Source organism: Microtus ochrogaster, linkage group LG1 (genome assembly GCF_000317375.1).
Source record: "Microtus ochrogaster isolate Prairie Vole_2 linkage group LG1, MicOch1.0, whole genome shotgun sequence".
In the NCBI taxonomy this organism is placed as follows: Eukaryota; Metazoa; Chordata; class Mammalia; order Rodentia; family Cricetidae; genus Microtus; species Microtus ochrogaster.
The window spans coordinates 11,454,165-11,478,824 of NC_022027.1; the positions used below are offsets into that span (position 1 = coordinate 11,454,165).

The 24,660-nt window shown below is 41.4% G+C and overlaps 1 protein-coding gene across 4 annotated transcripts in view; it reads right to left on the reverse strand.

The window, feature by feature from the left end:
* The window catches only part of Cobl (cordon-bleu WH2 repeat protein), a 221,182-nt gene that overhangs the window by 57,060 nt on the left and 139,462 nt on the right, over positions 1-24,660 (reverse strand). For 2 of the 4 annotated variants that reach the window (XM_013350757.2, XM_013350756.2), the window contains 2 exons: positions 15,943-16,081; positions 12,377-12,547 (listed from right to left, as the gene is read on the reverse strand). In XM_013350757.2, coding sequence (XP_013206211.1) covers positions 12,377-12,547; positions 15,943-16,081 — 310 coding nt within the window. The remainder of the gene's footprint in view (positions 1-12,376; positions 12,548-15,942; positions 16,082-24,660) is intronic. The other 2 variants (XM_026785116.1, XM_026785115.1) reach the window with 1 other exon arrangement.

A 24,660-nucleotide genomic window follows, 5' to 3' on the forward strand; every position in this document is an offset into this window, starting at 1 on the left:
AGAGATTCCTATCATTTTTTGGCTCTTTCTTCCAATTCATGGCACTACGTTGGTTTTATGTACTTCTAGCTTGTATTTGTTTTATCACATATACTAACACCTGTTATGATCATTCCTGTATTTGTTAGCTAATGTTTTCATTACTATCATCAAGAACAATTGCTAGCTAATGTTTTCATTGCGATTGACAAGAGCAATAAAAATTCCTCTAAGCAACAATCTTTTAAAAGATTCGGAGAGAAACACGAAAACCTCTCTAGATCAAATGTGTCTTTGAACACTCATAAAACTTAACAAAAGCAAGCAAGGAACATTTGCCTTTTCTGCTTAACCTTGAACCTTCCAATATGATGATCCTTACCTACTCTTTCTGGACTGACAGAGGTGACAGTAACGGATGTATGATGACAGAGTTTGTCAGTTTCCTGAAGATTGCAGAGGCATCTCGGACTCCGTAAAAATCCAAAACATTCTTTGTAGACATAGTTGTTACACTCTTTGGTATCTTTGTCAACTGTACAAATCTTAGGACTGTTTTTTTTTTCCTTCCACAGCTAAGTAAAACCCATGTGTTTGCTATCTACTCTTATCTTCTGGATAGTGGGACAATGCCTGGCATCAGGTAAGTGCTTGATGAGTGTCTAGCAGGAAAAAGATGAATAAACAATGAACAGATGAAGAGAGAAACAGCTCCCCTTCTCCCTTTTTTTGGAAACTAGTCAAATGGCAGATGATAGAGTAACAGAAAAACTGGAGACACACCAAGGAGTTGCGCCCATGAATGCCCAAGTGGGGAGGTTTATATCCTAGGTCCTGAGTTCACATGTTCAGCACTTTGTTTTACAAGGTAGATAGACTGTTTCCATCCTTCCCAAATTGAAAATACCAGACAAATCATGTATACAACCTACTTTTGAGGAAAATGGAGACTAGCTTCTAGAAAAGAATCTCAAGTAAGAAAAGTATGAATCAACAGTAAAGTAATGGACTTCACAGGAAGAGATGCATTTATCAGTGAAGGTCAAATAAGTCAATATTATCAATATTACCAACTTTAAATTTATATCTCAAAGTCTTTTCCCTCCTTCAAAAAAATATGAACCTTAAGCAAATCTTTGCCATTTTTTCATTTATATGTAAATTCTAAAGAAAGTAAAGGGGGTACAAATGAGCTTTTTTATTTTTTTTGTCCTGAAAGTAGAAGGACGCAGAATGACAGCAGCATCAGAGCCGGGACAGCAGAGACACCAGGAAAAGCCTGAGGCCAGAAGAGGCCTGTCTATCAGGAGCGCTTGCCATGAGCAGGGAACGCAGCACAGCAATAAACTGTAGAGGAAATAGATGGCAGAGTGAATGTCAAGTCCTGGTAGAGCAACCACCTGCTGACACCATGCACTTCAGCCCCTGGAGATTCAGCACCGCACACGGAGTGGTGCTGGCCAATTGACGTCAGCATTGTGTAACAGCATTGCTTTTTTTAGTCTTTTCCCGGTTTGTTGTTAGACAGGTCTATCGATCCAGCAGTAGAATTCTGTCTCCAGTGAAAACAGTGTTATAACTACCATTATCATTCACTGTAGGTCTTTCAGGTCACCAAATAGAACAGGCAATAACACCTATTAGTTGGAAGGAAAAAGCTATACCTCATTTATTTTATTTTAGTTTTTTATGGTTTAAGAATTTCATACATGCTTATTAAGAGTATTGATCAAATCCACTGTCCCCATTTCATCCTTTTCAACTCCTTCCTCTCCTATTCCCCCACCATTTTTTTTTAATTTCAACTTCCTGTATCCTTTAAAAATACTGTTGGGTTCACTTAGTGCTGCCAGTATGTGCACGGGTATAGGACCATCCATTGGGGGCATGGATAGCCTCCCGGGGGATGCATGCCTGAAGAAAACTCACTCTGTCACTCCCAGCAGTTCTTCATCAATTGTCAATAACTCTTCAGCTAGAAGCAAGACTACCTCTTGGGGAAAAAATGCCTAAGATATTTGTAGAAATAGTGAAAAACAGATTGTATTGTTTTATACTGTTCTTGAGTTCAGATACCCCTTCTTGATGCTGATGCTACTGGGCAGAGAGCAAGCACAGATTCAGAGGTCAGAGTTCACTGAGTTGGAGACAGACATGAGGTGTCGGTGCAGGTTGAGACAATTTTTGAAAGGTCCTAAGCTATTTTCTGTCCTGCTATTTCCTCTAGGACAAGAATGACTTGTGATAGAAATAACAACTAAAGGGAAGTAGTTTGAAGCTTTAAGTCTTATGGTTAGGGACAGAAATCAAGGACTTAAAATTTACACCATTGCACATGGCTCCCTAAGACATATAGGAATGCCAAGGTCATTGTGGTAGTTTGAATGTAATTGGCCTCCATAATCTCATAAGGAGTGGCACTATTAGGAGGTATGGCTTTGTTGGGGTGGGTTTGGCCTTGCTGGAGGAAGTGCATCACTGTAGGGGCGGGCTTTGAGGTTTCCTATGCTCAGGATACTGCCCAGTCTCTCAGTTGACTTCCTGTTTCCTACAAGATGTAGGACTCTCAGCTACTCCAGCACCATGCCTGCCTGTGTGCTGCCATGTTCCGCACCATGAAGATAAGAAATTGAACCTCTGAACTGTACACGAGCCACTCCAAGTTAAATGTTTTCCTTTATAAAGGTTTCCACGGTCATGATGTCTCTTCACAGCAACAGAAACCCTAACAAAGATAACCATGGACCTTATTTATTTTTAAATAATAAAAGAAAGCAATATTACTTAATATTTTTCTCACCATTCCTGAAAAACCATATATCCATTTCTTATTTCTTAGAAGGATTTAAATTTATATGAATCCAGAAAGAAGTTTTTATAATACTTCATATTAAAAAAGCTGTATTCCTAACTTAATTTCATTCTGCAAGTTAAGAATTTAAGACACACAACCATAGTTGTAAAGGTATAATTATTGAGCCAACGTGGTGCTTAATTAACTTGTAGAAAATTTAAGATAAACTTGTCTTTAGCTTTCCTAAACAATCTTCTTTTCTCCATCCTATTTATATTTGCTATTTCTTTCTCAAGATATGATGGTAAATAATAACCAGCTGTATAGAAGCAAAAGCATAAATAATTATAAGTTTTGTTAAGGATGGAAAGCACAATATTTATAAGAAATAATGAGATACATAATCCTGCTTTTATAAGTTTTATATAATCAATTGATTCTGATTGAATGCTTTCATTAAGTTTTGTCAAATTCCTTAATTTATAGAAGCCAAAATATAATTTGATTTTTTTTATTCTTTGTATCATGAACAATTGTGTATCTCTGTCTTAATCACCATTTATAGCAAAAATAAGCTTCTCTGATTAGGGATGAGAGAGGTACTAATTTGTGGGTATAACAGTAAGTCATACCCACCAATAAGAGTTGGTTTAATACCATGTGAAATACTGGTAGGTCCTTCTCTAAGACCTAGGCACTGTTTAGCCATAGGCTTTCAATAATGGTGTCAGGTATGGGTTTCATCTTGTGGAACAAGCCTTAAATCTAATCAAAAAATGATTGGCTACTCACATGACATTTGGCCACAACTTCAAGTATTGCAGGCCAGTTATTATTGTGGCTTGCAGGAGTCACAGCTGGGTAATCCTGATAATCACTGTTCTCCTCTGGTGTCATGCATCGTGTACCTTCCAGCGCTATGAAAACTAGCTAGTAGAGATGAGGCTTCAAGGTGAGCACCGGTTTGACTTTTCCATGTTCTATAACTCCAATTTGTGATATCTGCAGCAACAGGATCTTACTATCAAGTTCTTCAGGGAAACCAAGAGCATTGATAATAGCCTGTAATGTCTGGGGTCTTTGGAGCCGCATTGGCTAACAATTCCAAAAGTAATAACCCATACCTGGCACTAGGCTTTTTATTTGTAAGGATATGATGTCTAGCAGTGGAACTGCTGCTCTGTTACAGAGTGACTCTTTTTAAAATCTTTATATGTGTGTATGTATATATTTTAAGAAGTAGTAGATTTCCTATGACTTTGTTGAAATAGCGTTAGTGTTGTTCTCCTTCTCTATATTCCCTCCTTTACCCTATTCTTCCATCCCTCACCCCATTAATCCCTTCCTGTTCATTATCCCCCACTATTGTTTTATGCCACGGTGCTCTATACTTTCTCTTTTTATATCTTCTCAGCCCTAAATGGGATATCTACATCACACTGCTTCCTCCCAAAACTCAGGGACCACTGTGGAAGAGAGAACAGAAAGACAGCAAGAGAGAACAGAAAGACAGCAAGAGCTAGAGGCAGTGGATAACTAAACGGAAACCGTTTCCAAGACACAGCAGGATGGCTGCACACATGAACTCACAGTGCGCACAAGACATGTGTGAGCTCAAGCCAGGCCACATCCCAGCAGGGAGACAGTGGAGGTGGGCAAAAAGGCCCATCCCTAGCTAAGGAGTTTTCTTGACAACCAATAGCTGCCAGGAAAGTCAGTTTCCTTTAAGGTGTGTCCCCTGGTAGGTTAACTAGATCCCAATGAAAGGCCACAAATCTAATACTATATGGACAGCACAAACTGTACTTGATGGGAATGACCAACAACCAAAAGAGGAAACATTTTGATGGGCATATGGAAGAGGAAGATCTGGGAGGATTGGGGGGATAAGATCAAAACTCATTGTATGAAATTCTCAAAGAATTACTAAAAATTTTATCTTTAACAAGCTTCCTTTTTATTAATAATTCTACTTAGCAATTTGCTTACAAAATTACTGAAAATTTAATGTTATACTTTCATGATCTGACACAGGCCCATGCTATTGCACTGGCACTAAATTCTTGAATTCTCTTTCAAATACCTTATAAAGTGCTGAAAATGATAAGCAACAAGAATTGAGCTCCTAAGTTTCTTGTTTTCCCTTACTGCTGTATACAGACTGTAGCTTTCCTTGAGTCTATATGAAAAAGCATCCAATATTAGTTCTAGGTGGGGATAATAATGTCCGAGGTACAAAAATAACAGGCTGAAAATCTAGTCAGGGACAGGCTCTGCTCCCAGAGTCAATAATTTCCTGCTGTTTTATGGAAAACGCTATTCGTTCATGATCTCTTTCCTGTTTTCCTGGATGCTCTTCCTTTTCCCATGGCAGCCGGAGCAGCTGTGTAGCCAGCTCCCTTGCCATGATCAGGAAAGACAGAAATCAATAAGAGAAAGGGGTAAGTGAAGGTTCCTGAGCCAGCTCCAATCTCTACCCACCTGTGGACTTAAGGAGCTTTTCAATGAATGGGTTTGTTTTTAAAGGCAGAAGGATTTTGTATTTAGTAGTGGGAATGGGTGGATTTTGGAGCAAGAGAATAGGTGACTTAGGACCACTGATCCAAATTTAATAACATCTACCAAAGTCTTGCTTCATCTCACCAGTTTTGGGCTCTATGTCACCAGCCAGCAGCCCTCTGGGAGCATCTGTTCCCAAAGTGCAGTTAGATTAGAGGCAGGCATCTACAAACTACCACAGTGTGCTCCAAATCTCTCTGTGCTTAGCTCCTCTGCTGAGTCACTTGCCTGGAGTATGAATTGTTATTGTTAATTCTGCATCAATCAAATTCAAATTACCAACTTGTAATTCAAAATGGTAATTCCTTTCTCTAAATTCTCCTCCACACCCTCCTCCCAGTTCAGAATTTCCATAATGTGTTTTAGAACAGGGCTTCTATTCAAATTTAAAGGAGGATTCTACACATGATCTTAACCAAAAGACCCAGAAGTGATTGCAATTTAAAATCAAAATGCTAGAAATAACACGATGGTGACTGCTACTGCTGAGAACAGGGAGGGGAATGACCTATTTTTTTTTTCCTGTGCCATTATGATTCTTTGCCAATTCTCTTGTAAACATACACTCAGAGAAAGACTTACTTCCCCCAAGCTATGCACAAGAAAATGTATATGAAAAAGATAGTCATTTTAAATTTACTAAAAAATAAAATATTTAAAACAATGCTTCATTATAAGCTTTATGTGCTCTATCTTCAAATCCCCAGGGCCTTCTAACTGGAATTTGTAATTGAAGAGCCACTAATAGCCCAATTATGATTGTACTGTAAATCCTGAAAACAAACAATTCAGTGCAACTCACGGGATGATTCCACAAAAGTGATTCAGAGAGCAGATTCAAATGTTAGCAGAACGGAAGCTAGTTAGAAAGCTAGGGAGCAAAATCCAAATGCACACGTTATTATTGATTTAGACATGCATTCAAAGAGCTTGCACGTGCAAGTAGTGTAAGTAGATACCTAATGGGGAATATGAAAGCATTGATATGGATAAGATTAAAGAATACAGAGCAGAGACCTATTAGTCTCCTGCTCTTACAATTATGTTAAGAACCATTCACACGCAGCCATGTTGGAGATGAACTTGGTGACATGAGGCTTTGGGAGGCTATACAGAGCTTAATCACGTTTCTTCCACACACAGCCATGTTGGAGATGAACTTGGTGACATGAGTGAGGCTTTTGGCAGCTACAGAGCCTAATCACTTTTCTTCCTGCGCCATCCATCCCTGCGGAATCTGAAAGATGTTTTGACCATGAAGGGGCTGACGGCAAGGCTCATAGAGAAGGAACCTCATCTGTATGTACAACAATGGCTGGTAGAGGGGAGAACTTATTCTCTGGCAGAGACAGCTTCACGTGTGCCTTCTGTTGGCTTTTCAAAGGCTGCGTTTTGATTATAGTAAATTTATTTAGGAATAGGAAAGAATGTTTTCTAAAGCAGGAAGTAATTTTAAATGACACTCAACATTCTTAGGACTCATGAGTTCCACACACACCTTAACCAACACTACTTTTCTATTTTCTTACTACTAAGATTATCTAGAAGGCAAACACTTTAGTCTCTGGATACCGAAAAGACATACAGTAGCCTCCTCCATCCACAAGGAACGTGTTTTAAAGCCTCCACCAGACGCCAGAAACTCCTGAGAATATTGAAGTACTTACAACTATACTCGGACATAGATATATACATGTGCATGTTGCATTTATTTTACCATAGATCTTAGCAATTTCAGCATACTTTTCTCTTTCACCTAAAGGGAGCACCACTCCACTCCCACTTTGGGGACATCGTTAAGGAAAATAAGGATTACTTGGACTTGGGTGCTGCAGTATCCTGACAATCAACCTAGAGATGCTGCCAAGTGACACTAATGACTAGGTAGCAGCAACAGTGTGGACACAGAGACAAAGGCGTGATTCAGGTCCTGGGCAGGATAGAGCTGAATGGTATGAGATTTCATCACAAGGTTTAGGAGAGTATGTAATTTACAATGTATGAATTATGTCTGGAGTCTTCCAGTTCATTCAGATAATGCAGCTGAAACTATGGAACAAATTAGTGCAGGTGAGGAAGGATGTCTACATTCTGATGCCAGGAGCTCTATCAGTATTTCCTCTGCTCTGTAAAAGCAGAAAATGAGATATACAGGTAGATGCCAAGTCTGAGGTACCTTGTCTTGCATGACACTGTTGCTCCTCAAGAGGACTGTTCCTGGTGATTTTGGGCTTTCAGGTTCTCGGCTGTGATGCTGTTGAGACTACCCTTTCATGTGTCCTTTACCAATAGACAGCACCTTCTCTTTACACCCACTCACAGCATACCTTATGCAGACAACAACCAAACTGAAGGCTTCTAACAAGCATGGCAGATACCACTGACTGTATATGCAATGTTAACCACATTACCCCCTCACCATCAATTTCCACATCCCTCAAGGAGAGCTGGTTCCAACCCCTCTGTCTACATGAGCTTGGTTCATTTAAGGTGATATCATTTGTGCCAGACATTGGGCCACTGCATTTTCCAGTGTGATCAAAGAGATGGATAAATCCTTCTAAATTTGCTTCATCCTACAGAGGTGATTAAGAGAGATAGTCATCTCCTTCTGAAGAGTCTGGTGTCATGATGTAACCTAGGAAAGAACCACAGACCTCTTCTTGAGGCCTGAGAAGGAAATCGCCCCAAAAGTAACAAAGAAGGGGCAGAAAGAACCTGGATCTCTGGTTTGGGCCAATCTCGGACACTCCTGCTCTGTGACATGACTTTTCCTCACTGGGTGACACCAGCCCTTGAAGATAGGCTTCATTTTCTTGCCAGTTGTCTTGGGTATCCATTGCTACTGCACAAACTGCCCCAGCATTCAGAAGCTCAAGGCAATGACATTTCTTTCTTCACTGCTTTGTGGTAGGCCTGGAAACCAGGCACATGTAGTTGGGTGACTGTGGTATAAGATCTCCCACAAGAGATACATCATGAGTCTGGGGACTCACATGCAGGCTCTACCAGCAAGATATCTTCCTCCACACTGACTCAGTGGGGCTGCTGGCAGGATTTATTCTTGTGTTCAATGGACACAGGGCTTCAGTTCCTTGTCCAAAGTAGCTTGCCAATGGCAGCCAGGTCTCTCCAGAAGGAAGGAATAAGGGATGTCCAAGATTAAAGCCATAGCCATCCTCTATGTTCATTTTGGAAGTGACAAGAGTCTCCCTACTACTTTGTCACATTCTTTTCATTGGGAATCACTGGGGCCAGGAAAGGAGATTAATAAGTAGGACATTACTAAGGACCATTCTAGAGGTATTCACTACATCTGAAGGACTAGCTCCAAGTAAAGAAAAAATAAGCAAGCAGAAATTGGTGTACTAAACTCTGCTGAGATGGTCAATCTTTCTTAAGTAAAATGGACAAGGTCTTTTATGACTGTGGACTCACTGAGGATATCCTAAGGTACAACTAGGATGGTGTTCATGAATTCTCTCTACTTTCAAGTGATTTTCACTTTAATGAAGCTGAATGGAAGAGTGGCTTCTACCACATTAAGCACCAAGTTGCAAAATGAACAAAAATGTAAGACAACGGCCTCCAGCTACCTGAGGCCCATACCAGATACATGGAAAATAGGAACTGAAAGGGTGAGCACATAGAAACAACAAGAAAAACTCAAGCTAGAAGGCTGGCCGTGTTGTTCCTAGACAGCAGGGTGCACACAGAGAATGCTGTCTGTCTGACACGCTGGAATGTACAGAGTTCATATGCATCTGGATCTAGGCTGGGATCATCTAATTTGGGCTAGAGAACAGGCAATGACAGAGGGGTCCTTAAAGCAGAACTCATACATTAACATATGGCTACTTTCTCTTGCTTCTGGAGCCCTTGATTCCAAATACATTCAAAAGTCCCAAATCTGTGTGAGAGCAAACACATGGATACTGTCTTTCCATTTTCCCCATTACAGGTTAGTGTGGTTTCATGGCCATAGATCAAATATTTATAAAGGCTAAGGAGGAAGTGAGGGAAAAGCTGAAACAGAAAGATAGAATGGGAGCTATCAAGACAAAGGACAGAGTTAGAGAACCTATCTCGTGTCTTCCCATTGCCTCCCCACATCTGCATATCCATCCATCACCTACTAGCTTTTGAAATGTTCTCAAGCTTAGGAAGGACAGTTGAGCTTACTGTTTCCAAGAAAGACTAACACCTAAGTGGTATATACCTCTGTTACACAAATCACAGAGGGCAGTCTAAAGTCAAAGGTGTCCCATAGATGATTTCAGCACAATGAGAGAAAAGAGCAGGGTACAGACAAAGCGAGAGAGGGTCTGAGACACGATAGAGAGAAAGTTCATTGCATTACTCAAGGCATTCGAGCTCAGTTCTCTATGGTGGCAGAGCTAGGGGAAAGTCCACATGAGACCTTGTACATGAAGGGCCATCAAGCCCTCAGAGATTCTCAAGATAAATTCCCAGTGAGGGCAGGGTAATTCCTTTAGAAGGAATGAAGTTTTGAGAACTGAAAGCAGGAGAAGATACAGAAGAGATTGAAGCTAGCATGACGATGTCTCTACTGAGCATTCATGTAGCTCCCAAAAGCCAGAAGTCTGATTGGGAGAGCAGGTGAGAAGCATATGATATGGACATAAATTAATACCAGACACTTTATACGCTCACCACTTTTGCCTTTCTTGAGACAGGTAGGAGGAGTAACTAGATATCTGCTTTATGGAAAGAAACAGAAAAATACAAAGGTTTTATTTTCTCTCATTTTTTGAATCCCAAATCAAAGAAGGCAAGTTGTAGTCTGCCTGGTTGGGCAGGTGATCCCAGTTTTCAATGTCATAAACATTAGGCAGACCAGTTTTGCTAGTGAAGCTCTGCATTGGATGCCTGAGATTCTGGTGCACATACAGTCAGGAGAGAGGCATGGCCTCAGGCTTCCTCCAAAGGGTTGGACTGAACTGAGGGCCAAGGGTGACTGAACAAAGTGGCATTTGTTGACTCTCATCTAATGGATTCTGGGGCCTCTATCTTGGTCTATTCTTCACTCTGTTATGTGAATCTCTGTGGGTATCAGGGAGGGTGGAGGAAAGGTGATTTATGATGTGGAGGGCTAAGGAAATGCCATCCTTGTAGAAGGAATCTCAAAGTCAGATGGCAGCGACCAGAGGATGAGAAGTTGAGCCACAAGGCCAGAAGAAATCAAGTCTGATGCTTTACTCCACACCTAAGTCTCAGGGCAGGCTGGGGAATGTCTTCATAGTGCCACCAATGAAGGAGGAAGTTCTGTAAGGGCTTCTGTAAGCTCATCCCAGATCCTGTCTGCCTAAAGCCTCAACCTGCCTGCTGGAAGTGTCTGAAGAAAAGCAAGCAGGAGAGAGGACCTGGCTCTCCCACCCTTTGTAGAACACTCCACTGCAGATCTTGTGGGTGTTCTTTCTTGACAACATGAGCTCTACTGTGCTCATCAGCTATTCCTGTCCACTTGTCCCCACAAGGAGATGTGAATCAGGAAAATAGTCATGGAAGTGGTCTCTGAAATCATTGTGTGCCTTGGTGTGAGGGGGGGAGAATACCCCTCTCTTCAGAGATGCCACCATAGCTAGCATTTCACTGACTGGTGTCTAGTTGATCTTTTTAAAGATTTGTTATTTTTATATGTATGAGTAGTTGACTTGCATGCTGATATATGCACCATGTGCTTGCCTGGTGTCCATGGAGGTCAGAAGAAGGTATCAGATAGTTGTGAGCCCCTGTGTAGGTGCTGGAAACTGGGTCCTCTACAAGAGCAAGATTGCTTTTAACCACTGAGTCATCTCTCTAGCATCTCTAGTTGATTCTTTTTTTATTTCCTTCTTTGTTTTTCAAGACAGCGTTTCTTAATGTCATCTTGTCTGTCCTAGAACTAGTTCTATAGACCAGGCTGCCCTGGCACTCACAGAGATCCACCTGCCTCTACCCCCCGAGTACTGGGAATAAATGTGTGCACTGCCACCAGCTGGTGCTAGTTGATTATTAATTATCAAATACCTTATAACAACTAATTCGTATGAAGAAGTATGTGCGACATAAAGAAGATGAAAATAAATTGGTGCGCACAAGAACTATTTGTGGAGAAAGGTAAACTGAGTCACCATTACTTTGGCTAAAGAAAGGAGGTAAGATAGTGAGCCGGCAATTGCCATTTCCAAAGTTAGAAAGAGGAAAATGCGACGGTGGAAGAGCACACACTTCCTACGGAGCACAGTTATACAGAGGGCGGCAGTTGGGCTGTTTGGAGTGACACTGCTCCACTGGAGTACATGGGCTGTGATGTAGGCTGCACTGTCACAGGCCTGGCATGAAGGTGATGCCTTCCTTCCAATCGTGTATAGCATGTTAGTCTCTTATGTCTCTTATCCATCTCAAGGGGGAAACGTTATACATATTTATTAACGTTTATTGAAAGAATCCCAAGAGGCTGTGAGTGTAGATGATGCAGGCGCAATAGAATTCTAGTTCTGACTATGACTAGACAGAAGCTGCTTCCTCTCTGGGTTTCTCGGGTTTTTTTTTACTACAGAGAAGCATTCCAGTGCCTGCCCATTGGCCACGAGTTTCACAGTTGACTTACAAGTGGTGTCCTCCCAGTTCCTGAGCACTGACTGCCCTGATTACACATCCATAGCCATCCTGAGAGAGCCTCAGCAGAACGGCAAACTTTGTTCTGCCAGTGGCTGTTGCTCTCTGAACACATTCTGAGGAAACTCCCAACCCCAAGAGCATCAGCTCCTCCCTAGCTGTATACCCACAAGCACATCTTCAGCTAAAGTCTCACAGAAGTAGAAACAACTGCATCGTTCTTCCAGGCCACTGTGTGCTATTCACAGTGCCTTCGCTCTGAAGCTAGATGCATTGCATTGAGCATTTGGAAAGAAATTCGGAAAGAAAAGGTACAGATGTCCAAAATCAAGAAGGGAATGTCTGGAAACAGATTCATATCAGTAGTGACCAGAAAGACAGATGGGTCAACACACAGCTGAAATGGAAACAAGAGGCACGTACGTTTGGGTCTCAGCTCTGAGGTCTCGGAACCAGCGCCTTCCCCAGGAAAGGTGACAGGCTCTGTCACATCTGTGTCAGGAGGAGGGTAGGGTGGGGGCGGGGGGAGCACTAACTGGGGTGGGCCCCGGGCTGTGCCTCTGGGAGGCTTTTGTGGCACCTGACGTCCAACACCTACATGGAATCAATAGGAAGGATTCAAAGTTAAGCCAAAGGATGTCCTGTCTTTTAACCATTGCTATTGCTCCCCAGATGCGAAACCAGTCACGCTCAACACCACAGCCCACATCACTCTGCCCCAAACCAGCCATATGCAACACCAAAATCTAACAACAAAGCAGACACATACAACATCAAATTTTATACCGAAGTGGTCACGCCCAACACCAAATCTAACACTAAACAAATAACATCTAATACCAAGTCAAATACTAAAGCGCCCACATTCAATTTCAAATCCAGCCTCAGTCTGCACCAAACCAGCCACACCCAATGCCAAATCCCAGTTCACGCTACATCAAGCCAGTCATACCCCATATCAAAGTCACTCACGCAACAGTACACCAGAGCCAACCATCCCCATGCTTAAACATTTCATGTATGTAGTGTTCAGCTACAATTTGGTAAGATTTGCTTAGTTGGCAGCCATTTGTCTCTTTTAGGCACAATTCCATAAATTTCCTGAAACAACTCAGGAAAGCCTGAAAGGCAGCGCAGTCATGTTGAGATGAGACTATTCCTCCCATTGGCCTTTTCCATGCTCACAGATTTCATTCACCTACTATTAACAGACAGTCCAGTGACTTGGGTTATCTCTTAGCCCCACCTCACTATCAACGTCTTTCATTTTTTTTAGAACCAAAGTCTTCAATTATTTTTGAAATGGGATCCAGGTTACAGAAAGTGTTCGGGGTTCTCAGACCATCTGTACTTTGCATTAAGGATCAGACATTTATAATTTTATGTGAAAATAGACTTTACTAATGATTTTGTGAAAGTCAATAACTTAGGTTCATAAATGACATAAGTTACCATATATTCATGATTACTATTGTGTTTTAGAAAATACTTTCTTCAAGATGTACAGTTTAGAATCTTCTAATTATATAGCCTATGGTTTGTGCCCTTCAGCTTCATAACTAAAATATTGAGAAACATCCTCTTCAAACATGTGTATCAATACATATATATTGTATACATAAGTATACAATATATATGTATGTGTATGTATGTATGTATTTACTCCTTCTTTGGATATGATTCTCTAGATGTGGGAAAATACTGACTTCTTTATGCTAAAACCATTTCCTCTGCAAAGTGTAAATCAGCCTGTGTGGTGCTATTGATGGTCCCTGGTGGGCAGCCTTATGTGGGAAGGAGCACACCTAAGGTAGGACTATGGGAGCAAGGAACACTGGAAGGACGCTCCCCCATTCCAAGATTTGTGATTTCCAATAAATTATACCTTTGACCCAAATGTGGGCAACTGAAATATTGTTTTACTTCATGTTACAAAAACAAGTCTTCCTTCCCAAAAATCTAGATGTCTGAGTAGAAAAATCTTCAACTTTGTGTACATGTGTGTATGTATGCCTACATGTGGTATATGTTTGTGTGAGAGAGAGAGAGAAGTTTTTATCTCTCTTCTAACCTGATACCTAGATTTTACTGCTGAGTTTTGTGGGGTGCTGTCAATATCCTCTAAACTCATGGGATCTTCTGAATGGGAGGGGAGTTCAGCTTCTCACTGCCAACAAGACCTTGTCTACCAGTTCCTGCCCTTAAAGGGTAACATTACTTTTTAGTAATAAAGGTTTCTGGTTTTCTTGTATCCACAAAGAAGTTACAGATCAGGTAGGAGGAAGTATGGAAAACTGCCTCTATCCATGTCTTCTCTTTGCACCATCAGTGAAGGGATGTTAGTATAGTTCTCAGTTCTAGATACCTACTTTACATCTCTGCTGGCATCTATGGGCACCAGCTGATCTCATGCCCAGCATGAGTCTCAGGTTGTTGCATTTATCTGTTTACTTACTTATTTATTGTGTATGTGAGTGTTCATGGGTCAGGGCATGAGTGTCATGTGGATATCAGAGGACAACCTGTGGGAGAGCTCTCCTTCTTTCTACATGTGGGTTCCAAGAGTCAAACACAGGGAGCTAGGCTTGGTGGTAGGAACCTTATTTCTGCGCTGTCTCTCCAGTCCTTGTTTTTCATTCTGATATTATATTCCCCTGGGAAATGTGACAAACTGACATAAAATGCAGGTTATTACTTCTTAGGATAATTGATTCTTAGGCTGTGAAATACCAGGCATTAAAAATAAAGTACTGTCAGCAAAAAATGCTGACAAACAGCCAAGTCACCCTTATTAAAATTTCACAACTTGACAATGTAACCAATTATCTTGGGGAGTATTGTTCCTTTGGGGACACAGACACATTGTCAATAGAGAAGCAATGGGATGCCTGAGTCAATGATGGGCATGGTTGCCTCATGGCTTCAGCCAGGGCTCTGATGCTTTTTTAACCATGGGAATCTCAATAATGGGAACAAGTAAATCCAACGCTTCAATTTTTAATCCCTCCTTTACAAGGGCTAGTTGTATTGTCACTACAGTGAAACAGCAGATACTGAAAGATTTTAAAATAAAACGAGCCTCCTAAAGTTCATGGACCTGAAATCAAGCCATTAGCATCTTCCCCCCATGATCTCCAGCATATGAGGGTGGGGTATAATGATTTCACAGGTTATTCCTTGCTTCTAGGTGTCAGGACTCCAGCCTAGTTCTTTTGAGTTTTCTTACTCTCAACATGGTGGCTTTGCTAAATGCATAAACTGTATATACATGGGGGTTATTTTCAAATAGGAAATTACAGGTTGATCTCCAAGTGCTCAGAGACAGATGTGTTTTGGATTTCAGCTTTTTCTAATTTTAGAGCATTTGCATATACATGATGAGGTATCTTGAGGATGGAACTCAAATCTAAATATGAAATTCATTTATAATTCATATACACCTTATATATAGAAGCTGAAGGTAATTTCATGTAATTTTTTAAATACTTTTGTTCATGAAACCAAGCTCCATGGTGCAGGATTTTCCACTTGCAACATCATGTTGATGCTCAAACACTTTCAGATTTTGAAGAATTTCAGATTTCAGACATCCAAATTAAGAATGCACAACCTGTATATACCATGAGGAGTCTAAGATGTCTTTCAAATGACAAACACTTTCTAAACAGCCTCTACAGACATCCTTCAGAGACACCTGCCATAGCCACTCACACCACGAGCTCCGTCATCACTCTCTCCTGGGGTCCTGGGTTCTCTAACCACAAGCCACCCTCCCTACTATCCTTGCCTCCTAGACGCCTTTCTCCATATAAATAAGATATTAGGGGAATTCAGAGCTAATCATTTCCAGACTTTCTTTCTTTAGTATACATGCTTTCTGGGTTAATGTAATTAACAAAGAGTCCACTGGCCAGGGTTAACAACAGTGCTAATGCAGTGTTAAAGCAGGCATCCCAGAGACATGCACACAGCAGGCCACACTCACTTACCCATTGTGCTCTTCCTGTTCTCTTCTTTATCCTCCATGCGATTGGGAACCACAGGACTTGGTGGTGGTGGCTGTGGTGGAGGAGGAGCTGGTGCCCGCCTCTTCTTCTTCTGTAGATCAGCCTGTGAGCTGAGTGAGGTCTAGGAAACACAATGAAGGATGAGAAGGATTAGTTCGTCTGTATGAGGTCATACACATGTGCAACACGCCCTTCAGGAGCAGGCTCTGTGTGACATGGCCAGGAAAGAAATGCTGTGTTACACTGACTGTCCAGATCTGCTTCTCTCGAGCAGGCCTAGAATACCTGGTGTGGTCCTGAGGTGGCAGAGAGATGCTTTTCTGTTCCCACGTTTGTACAAGCAGTGCCCATTTTTTTTTAGGCTTTTCTAGAGAATTATATGAGTGGAAAAAAATGACCCCTTGTCCTTCCTAAAGTATCAGAGATAACATTCATTTGTAGGCGTGACCAGTGTGGCTCAAGGCTCAGGTCCCTTTCCGCCTCTTCATGTGGACATCCCAGGACCAGCATGAGCCACATTGTGCCCACTCTGCATCTAGCCCCACAGTGAAGCATTTATGTATAGGTTCCTTAGACCAAGATATGGGGGGATCAATCTCATATCCAGAACAGAAGGAACCCTGCTCTGGCTCAGAGATGCGACAATGAAATTCTAACGCTGTCTATCAGCAGCTCGGGCAGGTTTCACAGTTGAAAGCAGAAAACGTTTTTGTCTGTAACCCACTGACTACAGTTCTTTGCTCCTGAAGGGCTCTATTCTCTTTCCTCCCTCCTTGCAGTCAAAGTTATCATTAGTTCATTCTCACTTGATTGGAATGCATTTAAGAGGAAGGGCCTAGGTGCAGAGGATGACTTCACTCTTATGCCTTCAGTTGTTCATAGCCAAGTCCTGACCAAGCATTACTAGACCTTTCCAGGGCTAGAGCCTGATCACACTGCCACCCTCTAGTGCCTTAGGCCCACCCTGGGTGCTCTTTGATTTAGTAATTCAAGCATGCTTCATGAGTACTAGAATATAATATCTATACAGCACCATGCTACAAAAACTAACCCACTTTTATTGACTAGAAATGTGTGTGTGTGTCTGCAAAACATGTATAAATTTTATCAGTAATATACTTTTATTGCAAAAAAGTTTAAAATGTATATAGAAACAAAAAGGAGAAAAAATAATTTTGTTCAGATAAAGTGCTAACAGTTGACATATCTTTTCTAATCTCTGGTTTTCTCTTTTTAACGTGATTCATGATGCATAGTATACTTGTAATATATCACAATAATCTCCTATGATTTCGAATAGGAGATTTGCATAAAAAGTGGGCCAAACATCAACTCACAACAGCCCTTCAAAGCCTAGTTGTCAGGGGGGTCTTGGTTACCACCTCCACTTCAACAGCACCCACAGCAAACACTTTCCCTTAGAGGAATCCACTAGTTCAGCGGTGCAGAGGAAGGCTCCTATGCTGCTTTGACTTGCATGTGGTAGAGTTCTGCCTTTCTGCTCCAGAAGATGAGGACTTAGTTCTTACACACATGGGAGGAGATTGGCTTTTCTTCTACATTATGCCCCTGAAATTGCAGCCTGAAACTTCAATCTTCATCTAGAATCTAGCGACTCAGTACTCTGTCCTTACCAACAGGTTCAGTTTCTGTTACCTGAACTCAACTGTAGTCTGAAATTCTTAAGCAGAAAACAAACAGTTCTTACTGTTTTCCTCTGGGCCCAGCTCTGATGACAAAGCTCACACTGTCCTATTGCCTTCTGCCTGGGACAACTGGCTTGATACCTAACTCTCTTTTCCTAGCTGAGCTTCCTGAAAATCAACTTTTTTTCTATTCTGTTGATCCCCTGTTTATGGAACAAATTCTACATGAAGAAGATTGTTGAGATTTTGAATCTAAAAGCATCTTTATCCTATTACATTGTACATGGATACAGAGGAGAATAACCAATTGCAAAATACTAGAAACTTAAGGCTGACCACTCTCAGACTGCTTCTGTGCCCACTGGATGCAAACGTCACCGGGGCTCAGTCTTCCCCTGCTTTTGGTTTCCCTGCTGCCAACCTGGAGGGTCCCCTCCACTCTGTGTCCCAATATTCTGTGCACTTTTCATCCTTTCCTGAGGCATTTCTATTCCCGAAACCTGCAGAGTTCTCCAGTTGAACCTTTCAGCTTTCCCTTACTTTCATTTTCCTTGTTTTTCCTCTCTGAATTTCAGTGGGTTGAGTACGACAGATTGTGAAGCAATTTGCCTATTTTTCTCTAGTGTTCTTGCCTTCCTCTTGGTAATTTCCTCTACTTGATTGCCCAGCTCTTTTGAGTGTTAAAGTATGCTACGGCATATGTAATTTCCAAGATTTCTACTTATTTTAAAATCAGCATTGTGGTCTTCCTTCTTGGGTATAGTTTTTTTTTTTCATTTTTCTCCTTGACAGCAGTATGTCTATAGTATTTTTATTTTTGTTATTTTTAACTACATGTTGCATTTTCCTATAAGTCTCTCTTCCCTACCTCTTCCTCCCTCTCTCCCCTTCCCCACCTCTGTCTGTCCCTGATAATTTCATTTTAACCTGTCTTCATATATCTGTGCTCCTTGGCTGACTGCTTACACTATCTTGTTTTGGAGGGGAAAGTCTATTCACACACTTACAAGATCCCCTAAAGTATCTGGGCCAAAATCTGGTCAGTTGACAGGAAAGAGCCCCACATAGCCACCTGTACAGGGTTCTCTCCTAAGTCAGCCCTTCCCACATAGAATGGTTCTCAGGCATCCTTGCTAAAGGTGCACTCTCAGGGTACAAAGAGGAACAGGATGAGAAGGCCCCAAGCCTCCCTTGCACCACATGGAGCTCTGACTTAGCCATGTCTGATGTCTGGAGCCACATTTCAGAAGCTGGAAGTATGGCTGTCTGGGAGAAAGGGTCACATGGTGTTCCTGCTCAGATATACAACAGTCAGTCACCCGCTCATTCTGTACTCTTGGATGCAGTGGAGTCTACCCCAGATTCTGTAGCCTAGTGGAGTTCTGGGCCAGCCTGATATCAGTCCTATGCCTAGGAGTCAATATTTAGCTGTTCTCACTAGGCTAGGCGTTTACCACAGGGCCTCCTGAAAACCACTATTGTTTCAATTCCTATTATTGAAAGCTATTAAGAACTAATTTTTGCTAATTTTAATGGGGTTTTAAAGGGAGAGACATTGATTTGCTTTATAAACCATATCTCCCTTTATTTTCAAGTTTACTGAAGTATAGTTGATAAGTAAACATTACATACAAACTGATGGCTTGATACATGCAGACATTATGAAACAATCGAAAACTACTTAACAAATCTAAACTCTCACATGCTTACTGTTTTCTATGTTCATATTCTCTTTTCCCCTCCCTCCATCCTCTTATCTTATATGTAAAAATTCCAGCATTTTCTCAAGTGCCTGTAACTCAGCTGGAGAGACGAGCCATATGAAACTGAGGCCCTTCGCCTTTAGTCGAATATTAAGAATGTTTGCCTTGATTATTACAAACTGCGTTTCTTAGAGCACTCTCGTTTCTTTGCCCAACATTTATCTCGTCCTTTCTTCTTCTGAATTTTCATTAAGTCCATTTATTTATGTTTGACTTCTCAAGATGTGGAGTTCAGAGTGAAGACAACAGAGTCCGGAATTACTTATTCCAATTTCAAAATCCTTTGCAGCGACGAGACGGAGGGGCTATGAAGCCCTGGGCCTTGTTCTATACAAGCGATGACTTAGCATCCATCTGCAGCCTGAAAAGCTCTAATGAGACTTCCTGTGATCAGCTAGGCGCTGCAGCACCCAGGCCACTCAAGGGAGAGCGGGCTCATGAACATGAATAAGGAAGCCGATTCACTTCAAGTACCTCATCCCTTCCCCCAAGCCAGCATGGCTCAGATCTCCCTAGGGAGGAGAACAAAGGAATCAGAAGGCCTCCAGCTCTGCAGATTTTAAGAAGGCTTGCGTAGGCAGGGACTGGCTCTGTCCTCAGTTACAGGAGAGCTCTTAGGGAGCTGATGTCATTTAGATGTGGGCAGATGGCAGGAACTGAAAAAATAAAAATCAAAGGCTGGCTGCTCCGGCGCTCAGAGACTTGGTGGCAATCCACCGGTGGAGGCTGGTACAGGAGGCACCATCGGGAGTCAGCACCAACTTACTGATGGGTTATCCATCAGGGGATGAGAAGAGTGGGAAGGGCATGCGATGCTTCGGCTTTCTGTATAGGTTTGCACGATTGAAAGGTTTTGGTCATAGCTGACTGGGAGTAAGGAAAGAAGTGATGTATTTCTGATATCTGTTATTTCTGTGCTCATATTCTCTTTCCCCTCTCTCTCTACCCTCTTATATGTACAATTTCCAGCATTTTCTTAAGTGATTGCTACTCAGCTGGACAGATGAGTCATACGGAACTAAGACCCCTGGACTTTAGTCAAATATTAAAAATGTTTGTCTTGATTTTTACATACTGCATTTCTTAGAACACTCTCAAGTTTCTTGAAGAAATGATGGAGACCTAGAGACCGGCCCCAAGGTCAGAGACCTGCAGTACCACAGACAAACACCAGAGGGAGGAAGACATTACAAGCTTCTTGAACAAAAAGAAATTCACAGACATTCTATCTGGTAATACAATCAGGTTGGGCCAGAGAAGATACAAACACAGACAAAGCTTGAAATGTTCCAAGCTCTGCAGATGGACTTACTACCCTGATTGACCTATAAAATGTTATGCTCTAAAGTCTGGGACAATGAGCAGTTTTGGATTTTTGGTTGGTTGTTTTGATTTGTTTTTTTTTTTTTCCCAAATGTACAATTTATAGTAACAAATAAAAATAAAAACTATATTAAAAAGCCAGAAAACTGTTTCCTGAGAAAAACAACAAATTAAATCTCTAGAAAGAAGGCCCAAAAATATGAAGATTGATGACCTTAAAAAATTAGAAGTAACTATCTTAGTAGAGTTTGACAAATTATAAGAGGACAGAGAGATAGATGAACATGCAACATAATGAAAATTGTATGTGAACAAGTTCAAAGATCAACTCAAAGACAAAAGCTGGGAAAGAGAGAGGGAGAGAGAGAGAGAGAGAGAGAGAGCGCTGGAGCAACCAACGCTCAAAGGCCACTCTAAGGGTTACTTAGTAAACCTGATCAAGCAGAAAAAAGGTTTTGCAAATTTAACATGCCACTAGAAATGACCAAGTCAAGGGGCTTCCTAAGGAAGAAGGAAGATGAGGGATGAGGGTTCTCTCTGAGATTGCATCACAGGGAGCAATGGATGCATTACAGAAGTCCCAGAAAGAGAAGAAAGGGAAAAGGGTAGCACATATGTAGAGAAATAATCAAAATCATCTTATCTAAAAATTCAGGGAGATCCAAGGATTCAAACTGAAATGAACCCAAAGCACACTAAGGACACCTGGAGACAAGGAAAGTATCCAAAGGCAAAGGCAAAAAGAATCAGTCCAAAGCAGCAAGAAGGGACTGTTAAATGCTGCACACAAGCATGAGGAGATAGCTCGTTTCCCAGAAGAAACTGTGGAGGCCGGAAGTGATGGGGTGGTATATTCGGAGTTGTGAGGGAAAACAGAATGACAACCAAGAACACTCTGGCAAAACTATCTGCTAAAAGCAGAGCTCTTTACCAACAATAACTGCCCACACTAATGTCACTGAGTTTTCTTTGTATATTTTCTTCATATAATTTTATAACTCAGGACTTATACTTCTAGGCTTTTAAAGCCATGTTGAGCTAATGTTTGTGCACGGGGTAAGAGAAAAGTCCAATTTCATTCTTCTACATAGGAGCGCTCGGTTTTTCCAACACAATCTATTGAAGAAGCTCTTACTCATTGGTGGCTTTGCTGAAAGTCAGGCGACTGCAAACTGGTGAGTATATTTCCGACCTATCTCATTCGCCACTCATCTATTTTTATGTGATCTTCTGCTGCTGTGATTACAGTAGCTAAATAACACATTATATTGTATGTTGAAATCAGGGAGTATTCTCTCCGGCTGTTTGTTTCATTGGTTTTTACTCAAGGGGTTTGGCTTATTTGGGGGTCTTTTTGCAGTTTCATGTGAATCATAGGATTGTTTCTTCAGCCTGTATGAAAAACAACTTTGGAATTTTGACTGGATTGAACCTATAGATTGCTTTGGGTGTTATGGATATATTAATAACACTAATACTTTTAATGTTTAAACAACGAATATCTTTTCATTTATTTGAGTCTTGTTCAGTTTTTATTACCAATGCTTTGTACTTTTGTACTCTTTGGTTAAATTTATAAGATCCTAAAAGGCAAAAAAATATAGTTGCATTGTGAAACCCTACGTTAAACAAACAAAACCAGTTTTTTTTTTGTTTCATATAGCAACAGATATACGAAAACTGGTCAATAATGCAAACCATCACAGAAATGGCAACTAAAACCACAATACTCACCACACCTTTTACAATGGTTATTATTTTGAAAGATAAGAGAAGCTGGAAAGGATATAGAAAAAAGCAGTATTGCTCACTACTAGAAGAAACTTGAGTTAGTAGTCATTCCCAAGAAAGAGCATGTAGGCTCATGAAATATGAACTACATGACCTAGGTAGTCCCATTCGAGGTACATTTGCTAAGGAAGGGGCATAAGTGAGCTGAAGGGCTGTCTGCTCTCTCAGGTTACTCACAAGAGCCAATACAGAGATAATCTACATGTCTGCCAGTGTACGAACACAGAAAGAAGCTGTAGAATACATAGGAGGAGAGAATACAGAGGAGGAGAGAAAGGGAGGTTTTAATCAAAAGACGCCATTTTTAGCTAAACTGGGACAAATTTTCGTGTTGCCTGGTGGTAACCATGTTTCCTAACACTCTAGTGTACATTACCAAATTACTTAGATGATTAATATTTTTCACCCCAAAAGACAAATTGTTGAGGTAACAAGTAAATTGATTAGCTTAACTATTTCTACAATGTATCAAGGATTACACGGCACGAATAAACACAAACAATTGTCATTTATTTAAAATAATCAAATCTTCAAACCGAAGAAGGAATAAAGACCTTGCCAGAAAACAAAAGCTGAGGGCATTCATCATGACCAGACCTCCACTAAAAGATTGGTGAAAGTGCTTTCTTACTTGAGCTGAAAGAATACTAGCTGGATAGTGAGTTTTGTGAGTCTACTGGGGACGTTTGAGTGGTATTTTTTTTTTTTTTTTGGTTTTTCGAGACAGGGTTTCTCTGTAGCTTTGGAGCCTGTCCTGGAACTCCCTTGGTAGACCAGGCTGGCCTCGAACTCACAGAGATGCGCCTGTCTCTGCCTCCCAAGTGCTGGGATTACAGGCGTGCGCCACCACCACCCGGCCGTGAGTGGTATTTTTGTGTTAAAAATCTGTGGTGTCTGGTCATCTGAGGTTAAGAATCAGCCGTAATTAACAAGAGATTATCACAACTCGAGTAAAAGCTTTGTTTTATGGGGACAACAGATTCTGGTCAGCCGAGGCTCAGAAATCAGATGCAATTAAATGGAGGCCAGCATCACTGAGGTGAAATCTTCTGGGAGCATTTCCTCAGGGTCAGCACATAGAAGCTGTGGTATAGAGGGGGACGAGGCTGTAACTCATGCTGCCAGCTGAACCTGGTATAAGAATCACCAAGGTGGTGCTGGTTTTGAAGGCATGAAGAGGTCATGGAGAGCAGCTGAGTGTTGCCACATTAAGTGGCCAGGAGAGACTGTGGGAGGAAGCACAGCTTCAATCTCAGCAGGTTCCCTAGAGCTCATGGAGAGAGGTTGAGATTTCACATCACATAGCAGAGTCAAGTCCCTGAAGAGACCCCGGGAGAAGCTATCAGTGAAGATACAGCCCAGTTGCGGAGACCCCAGAATTTTGCAGATGGTAATACCATGGACAACTGCCAAAGGACATCAGCAGCAATGGAGGGGAGCCAGCCTGAGACATGTTTCTGCCTTGAGTTCCAGCCCTGATTTCCTTGATGATGTACTGTGATGTGGATGTGGAAATAAAATAAAGCTTTTGCTCCCAAGAATCCTTTGGTAATGCTGTTTTATCCCAGCAATTGAAACCCTACCTATAAGACAGTAAGCCACTAGAGAGGGAGAGACAGTAAGGGATTGTAGTTACCGTGAAAGTAGACAATGGGGATACTAGGGGTTGAAGGCCGCAGCAGAAAGGGATGAGGGGCTATAGCAGAATGGGGAGGGGAAGGTTAACACAAAGGAGGGCATATAGGAAACCATATGAAAATCTACAAGTTTACAACGCAATTAAAAAGTATACATGGAAGGATAATGGAATACATGCAATGAAAAGAAAGAGGCAAAACTGAAAATAAAATAATCAAGTGAGGATGGGGGGGGGACAGGGTTTGGGGAAGAGGAGAAAACAGTGGGTAGATTAGCCCAAAACTGAAGATATATGACATCATGTTTCATAGTCACTAGTAAGCTAATTCCAAAATATAATTTAAAAGGGGATGGGTCTGAATGGAATTACCCTGCATAGGTGGATAATACCACTTCAAAAAGACTTAGATTAATGAAAAATCACACTGCAAGGCCTGAGGTACCTCCCTAGAAGTTACTGGTAAGGGAGTTCTCCAAAACAACAAAGGCTATTGCCATTGCTCTTACTGTAAGTACTCTATTGATAAGGCTCTATTGCT